General features: G+C 48.7%; 1 protein-coding gene and 1 long non-coding RNA gene across 13 annotated transcripts in view; one reads left to right on the forward strand and one right to left on the reverse strand.

The window, feature by feature from the left end:
• Positions 1–5,604: 5,604 nt before the first annotated feature.
• On the reverse strand, positions 5,605–9,855 carry LOC144299852 (uncharacterized). Its single transcript, XR_013366513.1, has 2 exons — positions 9,499–9,855; positions 5,605–5,760 (listed from the first exon to the last, which is right to left on the reverse strand). It is a non-coding gene; the product is annotated as an uncharacterized LOC144299852 (long non-coding RNA).
• The window catches only part of CCDC63 (coiled-coil domain containing 63), a 36,382-nt gene continuing 27,347 nt past the window's right edge, over positions 9,736–18,770 (forward strand). For 4 of the 12 annotated variants that reach the window (XM_077875615.1, XM_077875605.1, XM_077875610.1 and 1 more), the window contains exons 1-4: positions 9,736–9,865; positions 13,536–13,633; positions 14,024–14,187; positions 17,217–17,403. In XM_077875615.1, coding sequence (XP_077731741.1) covers positions 13,625–13,633; positions 14,024–14,187; positions 17,217–17,403 — 360 coding nt within the window. In that variant the 5' untranslated portion in view covers positions 9,736–9,865; positions 13,536–13,624. Of the gene's footprint in view, positions 9,866–10,224; positions 10,274–12,817; positions 13,133–13,535; positions 13,634–14,023; positions 14,339–14,448; positions 14,610–17,216; positions 17,404–18,770 lie in introns of those variants that run through there. The other 8 variants (XM_077875607.1, XM_077875606.1, XM_077875612.1 and 5 more) reach the window with 8 other exon arrangements.

An 18,770-nucleotide genomic window follows, 5' to 3' on the forward strand; every position in this document is an offset into this window, starting at 1 on the left:
ATCTGGGACCCATAGAGGCTAATCAACTTGTCATGCAGCCAGACAGTGGGGAAGCTAGGATCTGCACCCAGGTCTCTCTGATACTTGTCTCAGCCCTCATTATAGCTCTGGCTGGGAACTTGAGAGAATCCACCATGTGGCTCCCAAGACCCTGTGTGACCTGTTCCACTCTCCTTGTCACTCTGCTTGTCCCAGATGTATTTTCCTTGCTTCATTTCCTCAAACACTCCAACTTCTAGCCAGCCATAGGGCCCTTGCACTTGCCGTTCCTTGTGCCTGGGATGCTTTTCCATCTATTTTCTTCACTTGGTTTACTCCTTCTCATCTATCTGGTCTCCAGTGGAACATCATTCATTCATCCATTGATCCCAACATAGTTATTGAATTCCTCCTGGTGCCAGTTAAACATTAGTGAATAAAGCATACATGACCTCAGTCCTCTTGGAGCTTTATAAACTAGTAGAAGAAACAATTAATGGATGAGTCACAATTGCATGGGAAACATTCCCTGACTCCTCGGACCTTTGACGATAACCATTAATTGTCAGTAAAATTACTTATTTAGTGCTTGTCTCCCTTCCCAGGCTATAGGTTCTGTGAGGCCAAAAACTGTGAGGCTGTGTTGTGAGGATCAGTATTACTATTATCCACGTTTTATAGATGAAGAAAGTGAGAGAATTTAAGCAACGTGCCCAAAGTCCCACAGCTGGTAACTGGTGGAGCTGGGATTTGAACCCATGGCTCCAGGGCCCAAGTTTTCTAACAGTAGGCTATGAGGAAGGAAGGAAGGAAATAAGTAAGAGGGGGAGGGAAGGGAGATGGGGAGGAAGGGAGGAAAATGTAGGCAGATAGAAAGGAAGACAGACCTCTCACCAGTAGTCATGCATTTCGTGGCCAGCCTGATCCTGCAGGAAGTTATCTGTTTCTGAGCCAGGCCCAGCCTCCTGGGTCCCAGCCTTCCCAGCAGCTGTGCAGCAGCCCAGGGTTGCACAACACGCTGGGAAGCTCCTTATATAACATACCACCCACCAGCTTGTTTTGGGCCACAGGGAGGGGGCAGGACAAGACAGCTTCGAATGTCAGAGGAACGTTTTGGTATCTGCATTCCAACCTTTGCTTCGTAGTTGGGCATACTGGGGTCTCAAGAGTACAATCTTATAGCTCTTGAATCTAGTCCAGGGTTCTAGAAAATACTCAGTTACTCTGTCCGTTTTCCAGAAAGTGCATTTTCAGCATCTATGAGCCAGTAACCTGGGCTCTCTGGGGCCTTCTATGTTCACATATCAAGGAAAGATTCTAGCCAGAGAGACAGAGAATAGTTTTATACAAGGCTGGGGCCGGGGAACAGAGCCAAGCCCTATTTATACAAAAGAAGCCTGATGTGATTGAGTTTGAACCATGTGTCAAGCAGTGTGCTAAGAATTTCACGTGGATCCCTGCCTCCACTAGCACACAGCGAAGGAGAACTCGCTGTTTCTGTTTGACATAATTTTGTTCCCTTACCAGCTGTGTGACCTTGCGCAAGTCCCTTCATTCTCCTGAGCTTCCATTTCTGTTGGACATTGGCAAGATCAAGGGATTCATTCAAAATCCCTTGCTAGTAAGAAGGAAAGCCAGATTTCTCCAACCACCAAAAATTGCCGATGTATGAAAACTTACTACTATTTTGAGGCAGAGAGTAGGCAGGGCCGGTGAAGGCTGCACTTCTGCTCTCAATGAGATTACAGTCTTGGGAAGGAACAGCAAGCGTGGTTTTTTCCTTGACAGATTGCTTGAATCAGGAATGCCTGCAGACCTGGGCTGCGGCTTGCTGGATCTGGAGGACCATGTGCCCGGATGGATAGTACTGTCTGCCTTGGGACCAGCGGTGAGGAGCTAAGTGTCCGCATTTGGGAGGCAGCACAGGTACAGGTTGGAAGGAGACTGCTAAAAACCAAGTGAGGGTCTGTATGAAGCTCTGCAGGGGTGGGGGGAGGAAGGAGTTTGCACTTCAGGGAAAACTCTGGAGGTGATGACAGATGCAGGGAAAGACGCGGATGTGGCTGTGAAGACGGGTGGTGCAGCAGCTTTTCAAACTGGAGGTCTTCAGTCAGGACAGCAGCCTCAATAGCTCACAGGCTCTGGACAAGAAGAAACTCTGAATTCAAATCCTGACTCAGTGGCTTGTTTAATGTGTGGCCTGTGACTTATCATTTAACTGCTCTGAACCTCAGTTTCTTGTTCTGGAAATCGGAGGGTGGGGAGGTTATTGGGATGATTGCTGAGTGCTCATTCTTGCTGGGTGAACCCGGACAGCAATGATCCAGGGAGATGGTGTCAGCTGCACTCTCTGCAGGACTCCACGGGTGACATTCACTCTATTGTCTGTGTAAATGGCGCCCCCTGGTGCACCAACGTGAATGATGTGTCCTGGAGTTAGGTGACCTGGCAGCCTGGGTCAGGAAACAACAGGCCCAGAGAGGTTATGTCACTTGCCCAAGTCACACAGCTAGCACATGGCACATGGTGGGATTTGAGCTCGTCTGACTCCACAGCCCAAGCCTATAACCGCCATGCCTTCCTGCCCACCACTGGTTTGTCAAATATGGAAAACAGTTCAGTGTCCATGACTGAACTTTGGGAGATTGCATGAGCTGTGTACCTTCCCCACGTGGGATTTTCTCACAGGGATACATAGCAAATGAGCTCATGCCTGCAAAAATCCTGAGCACAGTGCCTGGTGGGCAGTGAAAAGTAACTCAGAGTGGGGCACCTCTGTTGCTCAGTCCACAGAGCATCCAAATCTTAATCTCAGGGTCATGAGTTCAAGCCCTGCATTCGGTGTGGAGCCTAGTCAAAAAAAGAAGAAGGAGAAGGAGAAAAGAAAAGTAACTCAGAGTAGTGAACAAAAGGCTTGCTGGGGAATTAAACCCCTGTGCCCCCTCTGCTTGCAGCTATGTGTCCAAGGGCAACCTGAAAGCAAAAGGGTGGCAGCAGTGTTTTCAATGAAAGGGAAGCAGATGAGTCCCTTGGACGCAAGGCAAAGAGGTAGAGGCGGCTGAGAAAACAGATTTGAGCATGGGAGGGGAGCTTAGATCCCAAAAGAGCCACTGGAATACCATTTCCAGGTACAGCCAGCAGTTAGGGTCTCACAGGGGACAGGAGCTGGGCTGGAGGTAGAGGAATGCCCCATGAGCCAAGCCACCTGCATCCAGGCAGCATGGGGCAGCCCCCCACCCCCAGCCTCACATGCTGAGTGGGAACAGGGAAATTGGGATGCTCTTCCCAGAAGGAAGCAGGAAAACTCAAATACGTTCATCACATGGATGATTTGAGAACATTCTGGTCATGCTCAGATTTTTTAGTTTGAGGACTTTTGACTCAATCAGCTTTTGTTTTCTGGGTCTTTAAATGATGTGGAATTTGGTGGGATTTTCAAATGATGCCAATTTAGGATGGGGAGCTGAGAGGCTGGGGATGAGGGGTGAAGAGACGCGTGTTTAACTATAGCCCTATCTTAGGTGGCCTCTGGGTTCAGGCCATAGACGGTCCCAGAAGGTGAAAAACACATCATCCCCAACTCCCTGCTGTTATTAATCAGCAAATGTCTCAGGAACAGGTGTGCCTGAGTGAATTTTGGGGTCATGGCAGGTAATCTGGTCTGGCTAGGCTGAAGCAGGTGACCTGATTGTCCGCCTGATCCTGAGCCACCGAATAAGGGGATTAATCTAAATCTCTCTGAGGAGAGGACGATTTTTGAGAAAGCCTGGGACCCAGAAAATGAAAGTTGGACACAGTGGCCCTGAGGCTTGCTTACTGGGGTCATTTAGAAAAGCTGCCACTGCAATGGAGACACCCCAGAATGTGGGGGCAGAAAACCCAGAGCTCAAAGGGGTCTGGGAAAAACAAAACTAGAAAATTGCTGGGGAGCAGCCTGGGTGGCTCAGCGGTTTAGCGGCATCTTCAGCCCAGGGCATGTTCCTGGAAACCCAGGATGGAGATCGAGTCCCACATCGGGCTCCCTGCATGGAGCCTGCTTCTCCCTCTGCCTGTGTCTCTGTGTGTCTCTCATGAATAAATAAATAAAATAAAATCTTAAAAAGAAAAAAAGAAAATTGCTGGGGGGAGGGCGGGTCGTGCAGCCTGCGTGAGCTGGGAGTTCACACTTTCCTCAAGGAGTCAGTTAGGAAAAAAAAAAAAAAAAAGAGTCAGTTAGGACCAGTGCTAGCTGATGGTCACCCAGACCAGGTGGATTTGAATGTTGGCTCTGCTTTTTCTTCATTGTTTGACGTTGGGCAGGTCATTTTCCCTCCCGGTACCCCAGGTTTCCTTATCTGTAAAGATGAATAATAATAGTACCCACCCAGGGGTGCCTGGGTGGTTCAGTCCATTGAACATCTGCCTTCGGCTCAGGTCATGATCCTGAGGTCCTGGGATCAGGCCCCACGTTGGGCTTCCTGCTCAGCGGAGAGCCTTCTTCTCCCTCTCCCTCTGTGCTCTCTCTCAAATAAATAAATAAGATTAAAAAAAATAATAGTACCTACTTCATAGAGATGTTTGAATGAATGTTTGCAAATGCCTAGCACAGTGTCTAGCATGTAGTAAAAAGCACTATATATAAATGTAAATATGTAAATTCAAAAGACTTTAGAAACTGTGTTCAGGAACCAATCTCCCAAATGGTAGAACAAAAGATGCTCCTGGTGCTCTTATCACTTAGGAAATTCCAGGGGTTAGGAGTTCTGTGCCAGAAACTGGGGGCTAAGACTAACACAGCTGTCTACTGAACAATGTTGGGGTAAGGAGCACTGATCCTCCCCCAATCAAAAATCCCCGTATAACTTTTGTCTTCCCCAAAACATAACTACTAATAGTCTTTTGTTGACCAGAAGCCTTGCTGATAATATAAACAGTTGATTAATACAATTTTATATATGTATTATATACTGCATTCTTACAACAAAGCAAGCTAGAGATAAAATGTTGTCATGAGAAAACACTTGAATAGTACTGTACAGCCACTTATTTAAAAAAAAATCCACGTATATGTGGACTCCTGCAATTTAAACTCGTGTTGTTCAAGGGTCCACTGTATGTATATTTTTTATTACTTCACAGGAGGCCACATGGGGAAGCACCAGGATCAGGCAGGAGGTAGAGGGAGTGAAGGAGAAACGTGGGCAAGAATCTTTATTGTGATTTCTGCAGGAAGGAATGGGCAAGCTGAAAAGCTTTAAGATTGGCTCATTTGAATGATTACCGAAGGCTCTGGGGTGCAGGTTCTGTCCCTGGTTGGTTGTCGCTGCCTGGCCCTGGGGTGACTAGGGCAGGGGCAAAGTAGCTGGGCACTAAGAGCTTGATAAAGTAGGCATTGGAACTGGTGGGTTTGCATGTGAAAGGTGCGCTTACTGGTGGGTAGTTAGCTCCCTCTGGGCAGGAGCTAACCTTGGGAAAGGCGGTTCTTTCCAGCGTCAGCAAGGCCCCAGGATGCCAAAGCATCAGAATAAAAAGACATGCCTACTGCAGTGACTACAAGCATCCGCTCACCCCACATCTGTAACCAATCTGCTATACTCATTGGAGTGACCTCGGCAGCTAGCACCAGAAGAACTGATTAATAGAGGCTTAAGAAATAAGATGCTTAATTCAATCTGACATAACAAGAGGTCTTGAGGTGGAGGCTCCCCGCTTTAGCTTGTCAACTCAACGGTATCATCCAGGACACAGACTGTTTCTCTCCTTCATCTTTTCTTCTGCCCAGCACGTTGGTGATGTCTCTCCCTATGGTCCCAAGAAGGAAACAGGCTTCAGTTACTGTTGCTATGTGACCATGCCAGAACTTAGTCCTGTAAAATGATACAATTATTTTTTGCACTCTGCAGGTTGACCCAAGTACAGCTGGATGGTGTTTCTGTTCTGCACAGTGTTAACCAGGGCTGTCCACTGAGCTGCCTTCAGCTGATGGCTGTGCTAGGACAGAAGGTCCAAGAAGGCTTCGTTCACGTGTCTCGGGCTTGGGTGCTTTTCTGGGTGCTCCTATCCCATGGCTAGCTCAGCCTTCCACACAACAAGGGGGTCTCAGAGTGATCAGATGCTCACTTCTACTGCATTCTTTTGGTCAAAGCAAGTCACAGACCAAATCTAATTCGAGGGGAGTTTTTAGAGCTGGGCACCTGCCACTCCCACTAAAAAATAAGAAAAGAAAGAAAGAAAGAAAGGAGAGAGTGGATTTGGTGAGACAACTGGTAGTATCTGCCACACTCAAACTTCAATGTCCCTTAAAGAGGAGGCCAGCCAGAGGTGATCTTTCCTGAGAGCAGCTGAGTGGTATGGCAGGTATTCATGCTTCTTGGAGCACCAGGCTAACTTAGTGCATCCAGAGTCTTCTCTTTCCCTCTCTCCTTCCCTAGTTCACCGTACCCTACCTGTCATAGCCTCACCTGAACATAGCAAGACCACAAGTGGGAGAGGATGATAACACGTATGCAAAGGGGGGAAGGCCCAGTTATTTCAAAAAGACAGAAGCATTTGGCCGCCAAATTGAAATTAATGCTGGCTTCAGTCCCAGGCTGGTTTGCATTCCCTCCGGAGGGCAAAATCTCTGCAGCATTGAACCCAGGAATGTCACTTGCTTGTCACAGGGGGAGGGACCCCAGAAGAAAACTGATACCGACTCAGGTGGGTCAAGGGACTTCTAAAAAGAGACTTCTCTCAGAGTGTGGACAGGGTTAGGGGTAGGAGAAGGGAGATTGATGCATAGAGAGATTGGCAACAGAGGGAAACGAAACCATTTTTACCCTTAATAAATGCTTATGAAATAAGATGCTTAATTCAATCTGACATAACAAGAAGTCTTGAGCTGGAAGCTCCCAGCTTTAGTTTGCCAGCTCTGTAGTTGGTAGGAAGATAGGAAGGAACCCGAGCGATTGAAGCCCAGAGAGGGCTGGGGCTGGGGAGATAGCTATCCAGACATAAGCTGTAGCCAGATGTAACTCAGTTGGTTAAGCATCACCTTTGGCTCAGGCCATGGTCCCGCAGTCCTGGGATCAAGTCCCATTTTGGGCTCCCTGCTCCACATGAGCCTGCTTCGCCCTCTGTCCCTCCCCCACTCATGCACCTGCACACACACTCTCTCAAATAAAATCTACAAAAAAAAAAATTATGGCAGAAGTCAGAATTCCATCAGACTGTCTGACCCTTCTTATGGATTACTACTGTTTTTATTTTGAATCCATAGGTGGTGTGAAATATTTACAATCTTTTTAGGCTTCTAGGTTCTCAATTTGGTCCTGGCAGTCTCAAGAAAGTAAGGATCAGAGAGGTCAACTGACTTTCCTAAGGGCACACAGCAGATCAGTGGCTGAGCCAGGACTAGAACCTAAGTATTTTAACAATTTGTCTAGTGTCCTCTCCACTATAATACTGTGCCTTCCCTGCCTGTTCCCTCTGTTTGTGAGAGTTACTTTCAAAGTTCCTACAAGGAAATACAATAACCCCGGTATTCATATAATTTAGCATGATTTTGCCCGCAGTAAGAAAATTTGTTAATTCTTATAACAAGAAATACAGAGCAAGGTGGATATCAGGCACGGTATAATCCTCTCCAGCTCTATGTCTCTGCAAGTCTTTCTAAGCTCCTCCCTCCATCATGTTCCCTCCATGATGTGTTGGCTTTGATCTCACACTGGCTTCTGTCATGGTTAGAAGAGGGCTGCTGTTAACAACAGGGGCAACCGGCCTCCTTGTTCCCATCCGTGGAGCTAGAAAAAGCATTTCCATTCCAACCCTGGGCTATAAATTCTTCCTTTCTGTCTGATTAGGCCACTGTCAGTTCTGTACCGATTCTTTTTTTTTTTTTTTTAAGATTTTATTTATTTATTCACAATAGACAGAGAGAGAGAGAGAGAGAGAGAGACGGGCAGAGGGAGAAGCAGGCTCCGTGCCAGGAGCCCGATGTGGCACTAGATCCCGAGACTCCAGGATCGCGTCCTGGGCCAAAGGCAGGCGCCAAACCGCTGAGCCACCCGGGGATCCCTGGACCAATTCTTGAATGGGTTGCAGGCTCCAGGAGAAGGCTCTGCACTGATTGGCTTGCATTTATGTTCCTGGCCCAATCATTGGTAAGGAGGATGGAAAGGATTGGCTAAAGGTAATCCAGATCTACCCTGAAGATACATGTGCAAATCAACTTCGGTTCCTTAGGCTGCATGGGAGAAAGCTGGTTACCTGAACAAATTGGGATCTGCTAGGAAGGAAATAGGGGGAACAGATGCTGGAGATGGGGGGAAAATAATTTTGAGCTATTTCGAATGGATTTCTGATCCTTGTAGCCATAGAGTCATTTGGACAATCAACTTCCTGGTCTGTAGCCAAATGCCTTTGCCCAGCTCCTCTGCAGCTTGATTCTAATTTCCTCCTCCATTCTGTAGACTCTGCTATCGCCAGCATTTCTCACCGCTGGCTCATTGCTTTGGCAAGCTGGCATCTCACTCTGCTCCAAGCCCTACTGATGGAGCTGAAGATCCCTTTAAGCAGAATCAATTCTGGCGTGTTCTAATTTAAAAAGCCTAGCACTTCTCTGCATGGGGGCTGCTGAGATCTGTGCCCATAAAGGCAGGGAGAGTAAATTCTTCTGGGGAGAGCCTATTTTTAACAAGTCATGAATCTAATTGAACTTAATTATTTTTTCAGTCATTGACACTCGAAATGTGTGAGTCACTAGGCTAGGTTTGGAGCTGAAGGCTACAGTGGTCCTTTAAATATCAAAGAGATGGTAGCTTCCAGAAGAGTTGCTAGGGTCTGGGGCTGTGGTTTCACTCAGGGTTGCCCTAGAGACAGACAGACCTGGATTCAAATCCTGGCTTCTCAACAGTCACTCTCTTTCTTCAAGCCTGGTTCCTCATCTGTAAAATGAGGATGGGAACACTTGTCCCAAAACACTTCATATGAATCATCAAGGCCTAACATAAGGCTACTCAAAATCTTTATTTTACTTGGCATGAATATTCATGTTTCCTTGCAGAAACGTTAATGTGTCTGATTATGACATGTTGCCCAAACCCCATACATGATATACCGTTACACTAACTTTCCCCATGGTTACGTGTGGCTGCCAGGTACATCAGAGACAACATGTTTCCTTGTGCACCATATTACCTTTCTGAAACCAAAAATGTGATAAGTTCTAAAACACATCCTGTCCCAAGAGTTTAGGTATAAAAAGATGGAGATCTTAGTATGGCTGAGCTACAATTATTCCACGGCCTTATGGGTAAGGCGGAAATCCCATGGAATCAAGATTGCCCTAGAAAACCAGTACCCCCAATCCTTTGCCTCGAGCAATGCGGCTGCTTCTTGAGTTTTGCCCCCACAAGAAGTAGTCGGCTTGTGTTTCGGGGCCATTTGAAGAGAAATGTTTATCTTTAAACTACCAGACTCCATTCGGCCTGTGAAAAAAATGCTCATGCCAGGTGTGGGGGGTGACCTGGGTCAGACCAGGGTTCCCGGTGTCATGCTTACAGCCAGCCAGTCCTAGAAGAGCATGAATGGAGATGCCAGCGAGGAGGCAGCATGCAGTGGCAACCGACTGGCAGCGTTAGTGGCTGTTACTGGGTGTCCTGGGGGCGCGGCTAGCCCGGGAAGGGGTCGCTGACAGGTGTGTCGCGCCCCCGCCCTCCACCTTCCGGCCGTTCGCCTGGGTCCTCTTCCAGCGCCTTCCAGGGAAGAACGCCCCTCCGTGCGGGTCACAAAGGCGCCGGTTCCAGGGGTCCGAGGAGTCCCAGACGCGGCGCTGGGGGTCGGCGCAGCGGGGCAGCGCGGCGAGCACCCCTGGGGCGCCCACACGCCGCGGCCGCAGGTGGGACACGGCGGGGCCTGGCGGCCCCTGGTAAGAAGCCTCACCCCGCAGGCAGCCGCGCTTGCTGCTCCCCTGCTGGTGGCTGCCCCAGCCCGTTCCTTGAGGCTGCCCTGAACCTGGAAAATACCATAAGCCCCCTCAACTAAACATGAATTACAGTGTGGACAATCACTTCAAGAAGGTCCAACGAACTTCCATTTCCCCCTAGAACGATCCCAATTTTTTAAGATTGTTATGTTTCTGTACCCCTACTTGGCTAGTGCCCCCGAGCATATCTTTAACTTACTACCAGGTTAGGCAGCCCTGGGTCAGGTTTTACAGGCTCCTCTTTCAGACCTGGCATTGTATAACCCATGTAGTCATGGGTCTGGTTTCTCCTTTAATGACAGATTGTAAAAATTCGGCAGCAGGGGTGGAGCCTGCCTCCCCCTACACCAGGTAATTAAATGTTCGTTGGTAAAGATGATCTCTTCATTCATTCAAACACTATTTGCCGTGAGCTTATCATATGCCCAGGACTATAGATATTGTAGTGGATGGACTGAGGCCCAGGGAACCGGAGGGCATGTGCCTGAGGGCAAGCTTTGAGTTTATCCTCAGGAATTGCGAAATCAAATTCCTGCCAGCTCCAGGCAGTTTCAGGGAGTGTGGAACTTGGAGAGAGGAGGCAGGTAGGCACTAGGGAGTGAAGTTGGTAGCCAGGAGAGTGAGTACACTACCCACAGGCATGTTTTATTTATTTATTTTTTTAAAAAAGATTTTATTCATTCATGAGAGACACAGAGAGGCAGAGACATAGGCAGAGGGAGAAGCAGACTCCCTGCAGGGAGCCTGATGCAGGACTCAATCCCAGGACCCCAGGATCACGCCCTGAGCAAAAGGCAGATGCTCAACCCCTGAGCCAGGCAGGTGTCTAACACATGCATGTTCTAAAACACTGATTGCTAAACAGGACTGAAGGTAGCTTGAACCTACCTGTAGGCCTCAAGTTTGAGGCTTAGGAATGAGAGGGTATTGAGCCAGGGCTATGATACAGGTGGGGCTCTGAAGGCCCAGCTGTGAGAATGGGGGTAAATCTCTCTGGAGGGAACAGAGTGGGCCCGGACCAGTGGGCACAGACAGGGAAAGGCCTATGTTGGCCTCTGGAAGCTGGAGAGAACCCAGGGGAGCCTGGCTCTGGGTGTGAGTGAGTATCAGCAAAAAGGTGGGAAGCTGATGGTGCCTCCAGCTCCTAGGGAAAAACACACAACACAACCAAATAACTCAAGGGCAAGATACACTGATACTTGACAATCCTGATTCACAGACAAGGTATATTCATCACTGTTATGTGCTAGGCACTGTGCTGAGAGCTTTATAAAAGTTTATGTTAAAAGGTGAGTGTCGGTATCCCCATTCTACAGATGAGGGGACTGAGGTTCAGAGAGGTAGGATCAGGCTATCAGCGAGTGTCTGGTTTACCTGAGCCCTGCTTTTAAAAAGGCGTATCACAGGTTCACTTAGGTTCAAAAAAGCCCTTGAACATAGAAAAAGCTCCTGGGCAATATGAAATTAGAGCTGCATAAAACTCCTGAGTAGAGTGATGCCTGGGTGGCTCAGCAGTTGAGCATCTGCCTTCGGCTCAGGGTGTGATCCCAGGATCTGGGATCGAATCCCACATTGGGTTCCTTGCACGGAGCCTGCTTCTCCCTCTCCGTGTTTCTGCCTCTCTCTGTGTGTCTCATGAATAAATAAAATCTTAAAAAAATAAGAAACTCCTGAGTACAAAGATGTCCTTTGCCTAAACCTCATCAGTCAAATAAATCCTGCTACAGCCTTTACCCCCACCTTGAGATCTCTTATACACTGATCTTATTACATTATTGCTTTTAAGGAACATCCAGGCTTTTCCAGACTTCTTTGTCAGTCACTTCCTGCTGGATGCTGCCACCTATACTAGATCACACATCATTCTCTGAATACTCCTTTCATCCACTTTCCTCTCAAACTTTGCCCAGGCAGTTCTCTCTACCCAAAATTCCTTCTCCACTTTTCTTCTCTGCTTGTTGAACTCCTATTCATGCTTCAAAACCCAAAATAAAACTCACCTCCTTTGTGGAGTCTTTTGCACTATTTCACCCTGGACAGAATTCATACCGCCTTGAAGGCTGACTTACCACTGAATTCACTAAAATGTTTAGCACCCAGTAGGGGCTTAGTCTGTGTGCTAAATGGATCCAAACACCTTGGGCATGAGAACTCATTTAGTTAAAAGTGATAGAAGACTCCTCTCAGATTGTTTTAAGGGAATATGTTGATTCATGTAATTGGATATACCCAGAGGTATATTCAACTTGGTTGAATTCGGGGGTTTGGATGGTATCACCAAGTTTCATCTCTCACCATTTTGTCTTCTCCATCTTAGCCTTTTTCTCAGGCTCCCTGCAGAGGCAAGACGGTTGCCAGCCACTCCCTACCTCATTCAGTAGGCTCCAGAGCAGCAGGACGCAAAGTCCCTCTCTTCTGAGTGCTCAAGCTTAAACCCCATTATTCATCCCACTGGGATGAATCAGGGTCAAGCTCCCATCCCTGAACAGATCACACTGGGGTGGGGAGGATGGAGTGAGGGATATTACGCAGATTAGCTAGGGATCTGGCACTCTGGTTGGCCCTTCCAGAGTCATATGCTCCAATCTGATAGGGAGGCGCAGGGTCAGCCCCAGGGAACAAAAAATGATCAGGAGTGAAGGCAGAGGCAGTTTTCCAAAGCAAATCAAGGCATTGTTACCTGGAGATAGAGGAATGCTGCACACTCCTCAAGCCCTCACAATCAGTTATTACTCATAAACAGCATGAAACAACCTATACAATACCATATCATATTGACCTGCTTACTGAGCACTTACTATGTGCCAGGCTCAGTGAGGTGCCTGATGGCTTCCCAACCTGTGAGGTGTCTTCTAGAACTTCTCTTGTTTTCCAAAGGAGGAAAATGAGGCTCAGAGAACGGAAGTGACTTGCCCAAGGTTAGTAAGTGGAGGAGGAGGAATTTTTGCTGAGATCTGATGATTGACACAACCCATGCTTTAAACCACTGGACTGCAGGACCCCTCAGTGGTTGGCAAAGCTAGAAGTTTCTGCTTTAGGAATCTAGCCTGTGACGTCTGCAAGTCGGAGTGCAATGGCTCTCATAACCCTCTGGGGTTTGTAGGGCTAACACAGTCATCCCCTCCTCTGAATATACAGGCCGGATGAAGTTCAAGTTATGATTTGATCAAAGTGCCTTTTGGTACCACTGGCTCTTGCTTTGAAAGGCAGGTGTGTGTTCTATCCTTAGCTGAAACTGAAGGTAGAGTAATTGCATTTTAACCCCATCAGAGGACACATTGCCCTGAATGCCATTTGCCCCTTCTTCTCTGGGAACACAGGGGGCAGGAGGGTAACTGACATGCCAGAACCATCTGCCTGGTTCCTAATAATAAATTGTGAGAGGAACAGGTTTCAGGCAACCATTGCTTATTTAAAAAAAAAAAAAAAAAAAGGCGGCTCTTCTCACACCCGGGCAGCCATCTGCTGTGTCCTCCACATGTGCCAAGTGGTGGGAGGAGGAAGTGACTGCAGGGGAGTGAGGGGGGAGAAGGTGCCTCTGGGTCCCACCCTGCCAGCCGGGGGGACGGGGTGGGGGCCTCACACATTTTCTTCCTTTTGCCGCTGTGGACAGGACACTGCAGAGAGAAGAGAGAGAGAGGAGCACTCACTGGCTTTGATCTCCCTGGTGTCTGAGCATAGGGAAAGCACAATTCCTTCAAGATGCCGATGGTAGGTATTAGCTCCTGTGTATGGAATGCTTGCGTGGGTCAGGCACTGTGCTAGCCGCTGTACACACATCAGCTCATCTAATCCCGACAGCAAACCTCTATGCATCCATTTTACAGATGAGAGACTGGAGGCTCAGAGACCCTAAGTGATTCACCCGAGATCACACAGAAAGGCTGCCTCTGCAGTATGCAATAATGAGGCCCGGCCCCCTCTCTACCCTGACACCCCAGCAGGTTTTCCGGAACAGATGAGCAGTTGACATCACCAAGGGTGGTCTTCCACCTCCAGCCCTGCCCCCGACCCCCTCCCACCCTCCGTCCTTGAGCTGCAACGTAGGCTTCTCTGGTCACCTAAGCCGTGGCTCAGTGCCTCTCTCTGTCTCACCCAAAGAAGCACAGGAGAGAAAGCTCGGCAAGTATCCAGGAACTTTCCGAGAAGGTCACAGAGAGGCTGGCTGAGGCTGAGCTTCGGAAGCTGAGGCCGCAGTTCAGGAAGATGGTGGAAAGTCGGAAGTCCTTCAACTTCCGCTCCCAGCAGAAAATCTCAAGCCAGCAGTAAGTGACGGTCAGAGTTCTGCACTGAGCGAACGTGGAGAAAACGATGGATTTGGTTTCACGCGGTTTGCCTTCTCATGCGGCCTCGGGGCAGGACCCGACTCTGAACCCGATCTGGGTACCTAGCTGGGATAGCTTCAGGTAGCAGGCCGTACGTATTCTCAGAATCCAGGGTGTCCTCAGGGCCCCAAGGGGGGGAGGACACCCATGTCTCAGGGAAGGGTCCAAATGAAAAATTCTGGTTGCTGTTTCTTTCCATAGGTGGGTTTTGTTCTTCCGTGTCCGCATCTCAGCGTGGGCTGGTGGCAGACGGCTGCCCCCGCTCGCGAGCCACCAAGGACCACACCGAGAATCCACTGGGAATCCGTTCCAAGCCCAAACTCCCAGGAAAGGAGGAATCTGATTGGCTCAGCTTGGGTCAGGTGACCGCTCCTGGGCCAATCAGCTGTGGCCAGGGGGCGAGGTCTGGGCCATAAGCCACCGAATGGCTCTCGAGTGTGGAGCCCATGGTTCTAGCAACCCCGGTGGGGGGAGTTCCCAGAGTAGGGACAATCATCGGGCTGCGGCTGCCCCAAAAGATGTTTCCTGCTGTGCGTCCTTATGGGATCTGCAAGAGCAAATATTTGAAACTGGGTTGTCCTAGAAATTATGATGTGGATAGCTTCTTTAGACAATAGAACAACGATCCCTGGGGTTGAATAAACAAATATCCTTAGATTCCCTCCAAGGGAATGTAATTCCTTAGCTATATGCATAACGTTTATACAGGCAGAAACTACCCATTATTAGAAAGAAAATCTTCCACTGTTTGATGATGTGTGAAGTTCAAAGGATAGGGGAAGCAGGGTGGTTCAGATTTTCTATGGATTTAACTCACACCGACCTAGTTCCTATGGGATGTTTGTGTGAATTAGAAAAAGGCACCCTTTCCCAGGACACTTTACTGCCATCTGTTGGAAACATTGTCACTACATAGGGATTTTGTTAGAACAAGGTGAAGCGTTAGGAAAGTGTAAATCAAGAAAATCAATGATTGTTTTTCAAGCGGATAGAGCTCCCGTGGGCAGTGCAGTCCACAGCCTGGACATCTGTGCCTGGCAGCCCTGATTCACAGCCTACCCCTGATGGACATCAGGAAAAACCTCCTTCCTGGTGGATCTCTGACAGTTTTTCTGGACTCTTACCCTTCATCCTACTTTTACCCCAGTCCATTTCATTTGGTTTCACTGTGATGGACCTGAAGGGGAGGAGGAAGGGAAAGCGGAGATCTGAGATTCTTCAAGTGAAACACCTGTAAATAGAGGCCAGGACTGAGTTGAGCTGAGTGAGATGCCTCGGGTGTAATAGTTAAGGAGTGCTTGTCCTATACCTGTTCCCTCCTGAGAGGGAAGGCCTCCTTAAATTTGGGGCCACCTCACTCCCAGTCCCAGCCTTGCCCATGAGACTACCTTTTGCTTTTACTGAGCCCTCTGAATACCCAAGTCTGGTGGACTGTTGGGCTCTTTTTCCTCTCCACCTTAACAAAGACCCTCCCCTCCCAAGACAGACTAAAGTGGGGGAGAAAGGTCCCAGTGGCCAGGGATAGAAGACAAGCTGCTCTAGAATTAGGGGTTCAGGGCAGCCCGGGTGGCTCAGCGGTTTAACGCCGCCTGCAGCCCAGGGCGTAATCCTGGAGACCCGGGATGAGTCCCACATCGGGCTCTCTGCATGGTCCCTGCTTCTCCCTCCACCTGTATCTCTGCCTCTCTCTCTCTCTGAATAAATTTAAAAAAAAATCTATTTAAAAAAAATAGAATTAGGGGTTCACTCCCACATGTGGCTATTTACATTTGTAGTTGATGAGATAACATTAAAATTTCAGTCCTTCAGTTACACTAGCCACATTTCAAGTGCTCAATAGCCTTGGTGCCTGGTTCATGCTACCGGACAATGCAGAGAACATTCTCATCATTACAGAAATTCTGTCAGACTTGTTGCTTTAGAACAGGGGTCTGCAAACCATGGCCAGTGGGCCATTCTAGTTAGCTGCCTGTTTTTGTAAATAAAGTTTTATTGGAGCATGGCCACCCCTATTTGTTTATGCATCTCCTGTGGTTACTTGTTGAATAGTTGCAGTAGAGACCACCTGGCCTGCAAAGCCTAAAAATACCCTTTTGACCCTTTATAGAAAAGAGTTTGGAGACCCCCATCCTAGAACATTTTCTGTTCTAGAGCAATGCTTCCAAAACTTGAATGTACATATGAGTTATTCAAGGATCTTGTTACAAAGCAGATTTGGATTCAATAGGTCCTGGGTTGGGGCCTGAGCTTCTGCATTTCTCCAAGCTTCCAAAGGATGTCAAGGCAGCTCGTTTGCAGACTGCACCGTGCTGCCCTATGGGGTGCCCAGACTTGGCCAGAAACTCAGCCTCTGTGCCATTTCCGGTTGTTCAATTGTTGTGTCGTCACCCGACAAAATCCCCCCAAAATCCCTGTTTGCCCACACTCCTAGCCGTCTCCTCTCCAAAGCAGGGAGAGGGGGAGAGAGGAGGAGACTCATGTCAGCCGATTTAATAAATCATTAGCACCCTGCGCAGAGACACTGGGGGAGGTTGGAGGTTACTGCGCATCTCTGTGTTGACGGGAAATTGAAAATGCCTGCCTGATGGGCTTGCCTCTCATTACCCGAGATAATTGGCTGTAAAGTCAAGTCTGGAAGGAAAGTCAGCAAAATCAGACAGATGCCCATGAGCCGCTGGCAAAAGAGAGAATCTGGGCGCCCCCACCACGTCTAGGTAATGGGTTTTGACAGGCACAGCTGCATATTGCTCCTGGAGAGGGGCAGGGCTGTGGCGTTGAAGCCGGTCAGAGTTCTAGACTGGACCTGAGACCTGAGACCTGAGACCAGCCCCCGCCAGCCCCCCCCCCCCGCCCCCCGCCAGGGTGGGAAGTACCTGGCTGCGTCTCCTTTTCGCACTAAGGAGCCTGGAGCTTCAGAGCAAGGTAAACTCGGGGTGCTTAGGGTTAATCACATGCTGCTTTCCCAACAGCAAAGAAATCAAGGCCCTGCAGGGAGAGCAGAATGAGAACACTCTGCTTTCGAGTCTCATCAAGTCCTCAAAGAACTTGGCTCTGAATGAGAAAAACTATATGGAGCTGTGTTTCCTGCTGAAGACCAAGGAGTATGAGGCCCTGATTAAATCAATGAAAGTGCTGTTGGCCGAACTGAATGAGAAGGTGTGGTCTTTCCCTTAGAGGGTTAACCCGAGCGCTGAGCAAGGGGAGGAGGGGGTGGGGAGGAGAGCGCAGAGGAGGGGGAGGAGGGAGGGGAATACCCATGATGCCTTAGGTCAGATCTGACACCCCATACTCTGAAGGTGACTGCGCATGCTCTGCAATCTTGTGACCCCCCCCCCCCCCCCCCAGTGCTACTGGTCCGTTCCTCCATTGTGTTTTCCAGCACCTTCCCACCAAGAGTAGATTCTCAAACCCTTACTGTGCCAGTCAGGAGAGGTTAGGCTATGCTGTAGTAACACCACCGAGTGGCCCCTTCAACGCAGTGCCTTAAAACGATAAATATTTCTTCCTTGTTCATGCTGTGTCCCCCATGGATTGGCTATGGGCTCTTAATATCTTCTCATCCTGGGGCCAGGCTGATGGGGTGTTTACCGTCTTGAATATTGCCAGGTGTTGTGCAGAGACAGAGTTCTGGAAAGTCTCACACTGGCAATTGAATGCTGCAGCCTGGAAGTGGCATGTCACTTCTGCCCATGAGCCATAGACTCAAAATAGTTTACCAAATCCATATATACCCCAACTGCCCAACCACCACCAGTCAACTCTACTCATCCACAAAAAGGTTTGGGAAGTACACGGTATCCAGAACGCAAAGAGCTAGAGACATTTGCTGCACAATGTTAATGGTCATATCCCTTACTATGGCTTGAAAGGCCCTGCATGTCTAACCCCTGCCTGCCCCTCTGTCTTCATCACATGTCATTCCTTCCTTAACTCATCTCACCTAGCTGCAGACTTTCTTTTTAAGACTTTATTTATTCATGTGAGACACAGAGAGAGGCAGAGACACAGGCAGAGGGAGAAGCAGGCTCCCTGCAAGGAGCCCAATGTGGGACTCGGTCCCAGGTCCTGCCATCACGCCCTGAGCCAAAGGCAGATAGATACTCACTGCTGAGCCACCCAGGCGTCCCTAGCTGCAGACATTTTTTTTTTCAAATATGTGAAAACTGGTCTTACCTCAGAGCCTTTGCACATGTTCTGATCCCTGCTGCTTGTCCTTTATATCTCAGCCTAAATGTGACTTTCTCAGGGAGGCCTTTTCTTTTCTTTTCTTTTCTTTTTTTAAGATTTTATTTATTTATTCATGAGAGACACACAGAGAGAGAGGCAGAGACACAGGCAGAGGGAGAAGCAGGCTCCATGCAGGGAGCCCAACGTGGGACTCGATCCCAGATCTCCAGGATCAGGCCCTGGGCTGAAGGCAGATGCTCAACCACTGAGCCACCCAGGTGTCCCAGGGAGGTCTTTTCTATGCCCTTTCTCCTGTTGAAAGTATATCCCCTTGCGTCAATTAGCTTCCTTGACAA

This window comes from Canis aureus, chromosome 27 (genome assembly GCF_053574225.1).
Source record: "Canis aureus isolate CA01 chromosome 27, VMU_Caureus_v.1.0, whole genome shotgun sequence".
Lineage (NCBI taxonomy): Eukaryota > Metazoa > Chordata > Mammalia > Carnivora > Canidae > Canis > Canis aureus.